This window comes from Cervus elaphus, chromosome 3 (genome assembly GCF_910594005.1).
Source record: "Cervus elaphus chromosome 3, mCerEla1.1, whole genome shotgun sequence".
In the NCBI taxonomy this organism is placed as follows: domain Eukaryota; kingdom Metazoa; phylum Chordata; class Mammalia; order Artiodactyla; family Cervidae; genus Cervus; species Cervus elaphus.
In genome coordinates this window covers 30,409,434-30,418,915 of record NC_057817.1, presented here as the reverse complement: position 1 = coordinate 30,418,915, position 9,482 = coordinate 30,409,434, and the positions used below count along the sequence as shown (strand labels likewise).

The 9,482-nt window shown below is 47.0% G+C and overlaps 1 protein-coding gene across 1 annotated transcript; it reads right to left on the bottom strand.

Moving 5' to 3' along the window:
* Positions 1-5,624: 5,624 nt before the first annotated feature.
* On the bottom strand, positions 5,625-9,220 carry LOC122682496 (tubulin alpha-1B chain). The gene is made up of 4 exons (XM_043885233.1): positions 9,009-9,220; positions 7,418-7,640; positions 7,126-7,274; positions 5,625-6,777 (listed from the first exon to the last, which is right to left on the bottom strand). The coding sequence occupies exons 1-4, from the start codon at positions 9,009-9,011 to the stop codon at positions 5,797-5,799; spliced, it is 1,356 nt and encodes a 451-aa protein (XP_043741168.1). The 5' UTR covers positions 9,012-9,220; the 3' UTR covers positions 5,625-5,796.
* Between the last annotated feature and the right edge of the window lie 262 nt (positions 9,221-9,482).

Below are 9,482 nucleotides of genomic sequence, written 5' to 3'. Positions count from 1 at the left end.
TGAGTTCTACCTGTTTGTCCTTCATGACATGGATGGCTCTGTGGTCCATTGTTGGTCCTAGCTAATTGTTACAAAGTGAGCTGTGATGTTTTTATTTTGTGGTTGGTTTTGTTTGCTGTTTAAAATATTTATTTGACTGTGTCAGGACTTAGTTGCAGCATGTGGGATCTTTAGCTGTGGCATGTGGAATCTAGTTCCCTGACCAAGGATCGAACCTGGGTCTCCTGCTTTGGGACCATGGAGTCTTAGCCACTGAACACTGCCAGAAACCCCTGCAGTGTTTTTCTTCATTCTTTACTGTTCTTTCTGGGTTCCTGCCATTTCTGGACAGCAGCTCTTCATGGGTTTCTCTTGTAATTTAAACATCCTTAGTTCTCCAAGTTGCTTTACCCAGTACGGCATCCCATTCTACTTGCCCCTTGGAGGAAGCTCTCTGGTCTGTCCATATCCTTCTTGAGGTGCCCAGAACTGGGTAGCAATTTGCACAGTAGGGTGATCAGTGAAGAGGCTGGTGGGAATGCTCCCTTGCCTGGCTTTCCACACTGTTGTATAGAAGGAGTGCCTAAGGTGACATCAGCCGGTTATGGCAGCTGGGTCACAGCTTGACTCATGGCACATGTGCATGCATTTGATCAACATGAGCCAGCAGAAGTTCCTACATGCCTGTATCATGAGACATTAGAACTGGGCCAGAGAGAGAATGAAAGATCTTATTTATGAAGAATTTTTAGAACAGAACAGCAGCTTTCCCTTCTACCTCCATTTGATGTCACTGTCCACCCTAGAGTGTCTTCCTGAGGCATTTTAGATCTTTGGGCCCAGGGAAAAGAGGAAAGCAGTAGAGGGACAGTTACCTCTAGTTTGCAGAGTTGAAAGTCTAAATCTCTGCTCCAAGATTAATTCTCAGACTATGAAAATATCTAATGGAGAATCTGACCGCATCTGACCTAAACTTCAAGGCCTTGAATAGATGACACTTGGGTTTTTATCATCAAAAGAAGACAGAATGAGTTAACAGGGCAAAGGTGGTAGGATCAATTATGGTTGTAAAAGGTATTATAGGCTGAGAGAAGAGTGTTTGAAGGCCAAAAGTGGGAATGCGGTGATGAGCTTGATCCATCACTGTTGGACACAGTAACACACAGCAGGCTGTCAGTTGGGAGATGAGCTGGTCAGCTGAGGGATGGATGGATGGGGTAGGGTATTCATTTTGGCAGAGAGCAGAAGATGGCACTTGCAACACAATGATATCTGTATCTATATGATGATGCCCACATCATGTTATTAACTTTGTATCAGTATTGAGTTCAGATTGATCAGGCAGCATGCCTCCTCCATTATTACATGTTGACCACAAAGCCATATATTTAAACTCATTCCACACTGGGAAGTACCCTAGAGGCTGGAAATGAAGTCAAGAACTTGGAGTGTGGGGTTTTCTGTGGCTAACTGATTCACAGTGGCTTAGAAGGAGGCTTAGCTGTCTCCAGGAATGGACAAGACAAGAAATGACAAGCCCATGAATGCCAGGTATGCCAGATCAGTCACTTCCTCTTTGTGGTGTATCTTTTAGGCTCAGCTTCAAGGTGACAGGGAGGGCAGAGTTCACAAATCTGAGCTTGACTCTTCTGGGCAGAGAACTCCTTGTCAGTGGTGCCATCTGCAGGGCATTAAGGAATTTGTCAGGAATTTGATGGGATTGGGAGAGGGAAATGGCATCTCTCTCTCTTCCCTCCCTCAAACCGCTTAATCTGAGCATGTCCCTAAATCATAGCCCTGGTCCTCCATGAGGCTAAATGATTCCTATTTCTTGTGGCCTTTTGGCAGGCAATATTTAAGACATCTGATCCTGCAAGTCAGGACACAGGGCTGTGGTATGACTTCCATTTTTTCCTGCCATTTAAATCTGTCCTCTGTAAAAAACAAAGAAGTGGGCTCCTCCCATTTTAAAGTCAACTCAATGAAGTTAAGAATGCTAAGTTGTGAAGGCACTTCACCTTTAACATTCTTTTAAAAGTGGATAGGTATAGGACTTCTTGGTGGTCCAGTGGTTACCTGCCAATGCGGAGGACACAGGGGTTCAATCCCTGGGCTGGGAGGATTTCGTACACCATGGGGCAACTGCTTCTGTGTGCCTCAACTACTGAACCTTTGCTCTAGAGCCCGCGAGCCACAACTACTGAAGCTCACGTGCCCTGGAGTCGGGGCTCCATAACAAGAGAAACCACTGCAACGAGAAACCCACATGCCACAACAAAGAGTAGCCCCCAGTTGTCACAACTAAGACACAGCACAGCCAAAAATAAATAATTTTTAAAAATAAAATGATGTGTAAAAAAATTTTTTTAAAAAGGTGAGTCGGTGTAAATTGAAGGTGTTGTGGTTAAGGTTAATAATCATGATTATCTGTATTATCATCCTCACCATCTCTAAGTAAACCCTTCTTGTGTTTTACTTATTTCTATTTCTTTTCTAAATAAATCGCTCAGTCTTCCTGGACAGTAGCTCTGGTGTCCTGCTGAAGAGGGCTGTCAAGTCCTCAGGAGCACTGCTTCGCCTGTTCCTCACTTCCCAAGTTCGGACACACAACTATAAACTTACAAGTCCTTTCAGATTTGAGTGTGCTATTTGCCACCTTCAACTCCCAAAAGACACCTGGAGAAAGATAGGACGGAACTCTCTGGTGAAAAAAGGAAATAGGCTCAGAAGATTCAGAGCCCCTGACTAGTAACAGAACAAGAAGTGTCTCAACCAGTCAGTTTCCAAGCCCTCTCTACCCTGAGGTACAATTTCTCAGGAGGTGCTAAAAGAGACTTGGCCTGAAAGGAGAGTGAATACATTTTACAAAACCTTAGAGTTTACTGTTTATATGAAAGAGAACCAATAAAGAATATGGCCTAAGAGGGAAATAAATAATCATTATTTATTTTTACTTCCATTAAAGCACTGTGTGGGCCATAAACATTACTGTGATCGCTGTTGGGACAGAGATGTAGATAATAAGACCCACAGGAACCCCCTACCTCCACCCACACCGCCCCCCCCCCCCCCCCACACACAAAGGAATGCTTGATGGAATTTCCTGGTTGCCTCAGCATTTCATTATAGCCATTTCCCACCTCCCACCCACCGTGTCCCACACTTAGTATCTCACTTTACCAAAGGCTTTGACTACTAGTAGTTACTAGTAGTCATCTTGATTTATATGATGATTGGGAACAGAGGGGACAGAAGGAAATACTGAATTTGAGCAGCAATCAAATAACTAGGGTATAACGGAGATGGGATAGTTTAGGAGGAATGTAAATAGAAGGTGGTTTATAAAGGGCAACCAAATGTGTTAATTGCTCAGTCATGTCCAAATTTGAGACCCCATGAGCCTGCCAGGCTCCTTTGTCCATGGGGATTCTCCAGCTAAGAATGCTGGAGTGGGTTGCCATGCCCTCTTTCAGGGGATCTTCCTAACTCAGGGATCAAACAAACCCAGGTCTCCTGCATTGCTGAAGGATTCTTCACTGTCTGAGCCACCAAAGGATTGCTTAAAAGGCAACCAAAAACACTGAAATTCGAATTGGAACTATAGAAAATGGAAAACTCCTTCTCTCTAAACTACAGGTTTCCTCCCTTTTAAAAGATGAAATATTCCAAGTATACAGGGGAAAAAGGTAATAAAATTGGTATCCTTCTGGGTTTTGTATATAAATCCCAACAACACACGTCTCCTACTGTTGTGTAGTGTCCTCCCACACTGAATAGGACTGACATGTGTAACCAATAGGATATTATAGAAATGAGAGTGTTAGTTTCAAGATATTGTGGTTTTCAGCTTGCCTTGTCCTGGATCACTCTCTCTGGGGAAGACTACCCTCATGTCGTGAAGACACTGAAGCAGTCCTATGGAGAAGTCCCTGTGGTGAAGAGCAAAGGCTACGTCCCAACAACCAGCACTAACTTGCCAGGCATGTGAGTGATCCCCCTTGGAAGTGAATCCTCCAGCTAAAAATCAAGCATTCTAGAGAGGGAGGTAGAAGGGAGGGTCAGGATGGGGAACACAGGTACACCTATGGCTGATTCATGTGAATGTACGGCAAAAACCACCACAATATTGTAAAGTAACTAGCCTCTCAAGCATTCCGATAACGGCATCCTCAGTCAACATCTTTACTGAAACCTTGAGAAATCCTGAGTCAGAACCATTCAGCCAAGGTGCTCCTAAATTCTTGACCCTCAGAAACTGCATGAGGTCATACACATATATTTTTTTAATATGCATATATTAAGCCACATATACATATATTAAGTGTTTTATATACATATTATTAAGTTTTAGGGCAATAGATAATGGCATTGCAAATACCTATGTACCCATCACCCAAACTGTCATAACTCTTTATTACATATCTTTTCTTAAAAATACAGCCACACACACCCCCCAAACAAACAAAACATCCTGTCCCTGCTTTATGCCTCAGGACTCAAAAAGCAACATGGCACACCATAGTGTGTGCTCTTCCCCTGAAAAAAATCTGCATTGGCTTGATTTCCCAGGCTCCAGCCTAGCTTCCTCTCTTGTATGGCAAGAGAGATTTCAAAGGTGTCTTCAGTCAGCTCTAAAGACAGCCTCTCTGCAAGTTCAATAGTAAGGCGAAGTCCTACCTTTATCTGGGCACTAATTCATTAAGGTTCCCATCCGTGCTATATAGGCCTCCATCTGCCTTCCCCTGGGGCCTGTGGTTTCTGGCTACATCTCGGGTTGCTGCGCTTGGCCTGTAGTGCCTCCCAACAGAGCTCTCTGTCATGTCTGTGGACTTAATCAGGAGTTGAGAACTATTAACATTCTCTAGGTTTACAGGATTTACTGACTAGGGAAAGAACTGGCAAAATTTTTCTCACCTCTATCCTCAACTTTTCAGACCTTTATAATCCATGTGCTTCCTGAACTTCTTAAATGTATTTTCTCTATGCAGAGGATTTAGCCTCTCTTTTATAGTGGGCTTTAGATGTAGCCACACTATGTATTGGGAAGAATGTAAACTATGCCCAGTGCTACAAATTATAACTTTGTCCTAACCTTTGCAAGTGTTGCCATTTCATCCCTTGTAAAGCAGCTGTTCTTCCACAGGTGTTAAGGATTACTCTTCAATTATTCCCTGAGTTTTGTTGGTCAGCAGGAATTCTGATCCTGCAACTTCCCTCCTTCCATCATTACAGGGTAGGAAACAGTTTTTACATCTTTCTGCTCAAATATTCACCCAACCAAATGTTTACCTGTTCTAAAGTCATTGATTCTGATAGGTTAGCAGGCCTCTTCACACAGCATAGTTGTAGGATATTAAAAACTTTCCCAAACCTATAATTACCTTATAACCTCAAAAACGAGTACCAAAATCACTATCTGAAATTTGCATCTTTCCAAGGCCTCTGAGCTAGATTTCAACAAAATACTGGTTGAAATGATGTTAACAGACCAGTTTCAGAGGACAGCTCTTCTGCTTTACCTTCGAGTACACCTTCCTCCCAGAGATACCTGGAGCAAAATCCTTGATATTACTTCCAGTGGCAGGCTTTTAGGTGTAGGAGTGAAAAGTATTTCTTGGAGAAACCAATTTAGAAGAAGCACAGAACTCTTTCTTAAAATCTTTACTTTTGAGACAGGACATAAGTGTTACAGACACACATGGAAAAGCAATACATGATCACTGTTGAAAGCGAAGACAATCTCGTCAGAAAGTTTTTATGCCTGTCAGCTATGCTGAAGCTGAGTATGACATGCTGCAGGGCTCAAAGGAATGGTAATTAGTATTCCTCTCCTTCTTCCTCTCCCTCTCCCTCAACAGAATCCACACCAACCTCCTCATAATCCTTCTCAAGGGCAGCCATGTCCTCACGGGCCTCAGAAAACTCTCCTTCCTCCATGCCCTCACCCACGTACCAGTGAACAAAGGCACGCTTGGCATACATCAGGTCAAACTTGTGGTCCAGGCGAGCCCAGGCCTCAGCGATGGCTGTGGTGTTGCTCAGCATGCACACAGCTCGCTGTACTTTGGCCAGGTCTCCACCAGGTACCACAGTGGGAGGCTGGTAATTAATGCCAACCTTGAAGCCAGTGGGGCACCAGTCCACAAACTGGATGCTGCGCTTGGTCTTGATGGTGGCAATGGCAGCATTGACATCTTTGGGAACCACATCACCACGGTACAACAGGCAGCAGGCCATGTATTTACCATGGCGAGGGTCACATTTCACCATCTGGTTGGCTGGCTCAAAGCAAGCATTGGTAATCTCTGCTACAGAAAGCTGTTCATGGTAGGCTTTCTCAGCAGAGATGACAGGGGCATATGTGGCCAGAGGGAAGTGGATGCGGGGATAGGGCACCAGGTTGGTCTGGAACTCTGTCAGATCGACATTCAGGGCTCCATCAAACCTCAGGGAAGCTGTGATGGAGGACACTATCTGGCTAATAAGGCGGTTAAGATTTGTGTAGGTTGGGCGCTCAATGTCGAGGTTTCTACGACAGATGTCATAGATGGCCTCATTGTCTACCATGAAGGCACAATCAGAGTGCTCCAGGGTGGTGTGGGTGGTGAGGATGGAGTTGTAGGGCTCAACGACAGCTGTGGAAACCTGGGGGGCTGGGTAAATGGAGAACTCCAGCTTGGACTTCTTGCCATAATCGACAGAGAGACGTTCCATCAGCAGGGAGGTGAACCCAGAACCGGTTCCCCCACCAAAGCTGTGGAAAACCAGGAAGCCCTGAAGACCCGTGCACTGGTCAGCCTGTTAAAAAAGAGGAATAGAGAAAACATAGTTATTGCTCTTTGTGATGTCATCATGGTAAAGATTTTCACTTTTCATATTAATTTCAAAGAATTAGATTGCATTTTGACAGAAACTTTTGAAATGTAGACCTTCCTTCAATTACTCAGCATTTCTTTATTAAAAATATCTTCATGAATATTTATCAAAAGACATCAAATAGTCCATATTTTAATTGAACTTTTAAAAAACTATAAAGGAATAATTAACCTCACTAATGCATTTCAGTTGTGTTTGAAAAAAAAAGAGCATATTTCAAATATCTCCCTTAGGTTCATCAATTTACTTTATTCTTGAGAATAAGCATACCAGTTTCCGAATTCGGTCCAAGACGAGGTCAATGATCTCCTTGCCAATGGTGTAGTGACCTCGGGCATAGTTATTGGCAGCATCTTCTTTGCCTGTGATGAGCTGCTCAGGGTGGAAGAGCTGGCGGTAGGTGCCAGTGCGAACCTCATCTGGAAAAGGAAAATGAAGCAGCCACCCATCACTAACAACTCACATAGGTCTGCTCCACCCCAGGGTATCAGTGGGGCCCACAGGACACACCTCCTGTCCCAGACCCCCAGGATTCTCATTGAAGCTACTGAGGTCAACTCACCAATGACTGTGGGTTCCAGGTCTACAAACACTGCCCTGGGCACATGCTTGCCAGCGCCCGTCTCACTGAAGAAGGTGTTGAAGGAGTCGTCTCCTCCCCCAATAGTCTTGTCACTTGGCATCTGGCCATCAGGCTGGATGCCATGTTCCAGACAGTAGAGCTCCCAGCAGGCATTGCCAATCTGGACACCAGCCTGGCCAACGTGGATGGAGATGCACTCACGCTGTGGGAGAGAGAAAAAAAACGCATTAACACACACACACACAAAACCCACAAGACATTTAACAAAAATGCTAAATGTTTACGGAAACCTAATCTTAAATTTCCTTTTAAAATGGAATGCTTTTTAAAAAAATCTAGGGTAGGTGGGCTATACTTCTGACGTACATTGCTTTTAATTTCCTTTCACCGTGTAAATCGGGAAGGCCTCTTTTTAGACCAAGAGCAGAGCTTAGTCATTGCTTCCTCCTTTGAGGATCAAGATAAAGAGGAGGTCATCCATCTAGCGCCCAGGGCCCAGAATGCCATTTTAGAGTAGGTGGCCAGATTTCCGGGCAGCTCCCAGCACAGGAAGCACGTGGCCAGAGCAGTGCAGAGGAAATGCCTGGCCGCAGGGACGAGGGGTGGGGCTCTGCGGCAAAGGATGAATGAGCAATTCAGGGCGCGCACCCGCGCCCCTCTGCGGTTCGCGGAGTCGCGCAGCTGCAGAAGCTCTTAAAAGCCACGTCTGCAGAAGCTCAGCCATGGCCAACGATCTTCGCTTCGTGCAGGCGGGAAGCTCAGTTCAGTACCTCCATATCTGTCACGACGCAGCAGGGGATTATCGGAGACCCAGATCCGATTTCTATTACCTCAAAACCCCCCACCGCCACCACCTGCTCCCACACGCACTCCTAAGACAGCGGAGGGCAGGAAGAGACAGATGGCCTCTACAGGCTGCTGAGAGTTAGTTGTCCTAAGATATTGGTGCAGTGCAGCACATCGATAAGGAGTCCTTTTCCACATTCACCTTACTCTTGATTTTTTAAACGAGAACCCAGGGTAACAGGAGATAGGCCCTCCAGTCATGGACCTGCAGCGCCCAAGCGCGCATGCGCATACTGCAGTGGCGGGCTCCCGGCCACTCCCAGGCGGGAAGGTAACGGTCGCGCGTGCGCAGTTCCTTCCCGCCTCCGGTTTTCGTGCTGAGGAGGAAGTGAGGGAGGGGAGAGCGCGCGGGCGCGCTCGCTAAAGCCTGGGGACAATCTAAGGGGCGGAGGGGGATGGGAATGCGCGGGAAAAGACTGCAGGGTCTTGGAGGCGCCTAACCCAGAAGCTAGGACTAAATGAGAGCGCCAACAATGGTGAAGGAGAACCAGTGTCCCGCCATCCTATTCTACAGTCCCAGAAGAAAAGGCGGTGGCGCCCTTCCTCCTGGGCCCCAGCCTTTCTCCATAAATCGAGGTCTATCTACTCTCACCCTCGGCTCCCTCCTCGCTCTTCGCCCTCCTAGTGGACGGCGGTGGGGCCAGCCCTCTCCAGCTAGAAACCCTTGGTGCTCCCCCGGCTCGTTTCCCCCCGTTTTCCCCAGCGAAGTCGACGGTCCACTCACCATGGTGGCTATGGGTCAGCAGGCGCAGGCAACAGGAGTAGACACGGGTCCCGGTTACCGTCCCCGACAAGCTAAGAGTCGAGGTAAGTAACGCACTGGAGCGGGGGCGGTGCGGGAGCCACTTAAGTAGCGGTCCGGGGAGGGGCCGGCAGGCAAAGGCGGTGCCAGGGCCGCAGGCCCCTCCTCCGCCCGAGAGCACCCACTAGGCGCCCGGCTCAGCCGCCGCAGAGGCGGGCTCCTGGCCCCGAGCCACCTCCCCGCGCCGGCCGTGCGGGGCGGGGTCCGCCGCGCCTGCGGACAGCGAGCTCCGGTGCTGCAGTCTTTGGCGCATGGCTGCCGGGGCCTGGGCGGGGGTGAGGATGGGGGTGGGGCGCAGGTTTGGAAGAAACCAACTTGGGGATGAGGGCTCGATTGCCGTTATTTTGGGCGAATCCTAAGATTTAAGAAGTCTGCACAGTGTTAAAGATGAAGCAC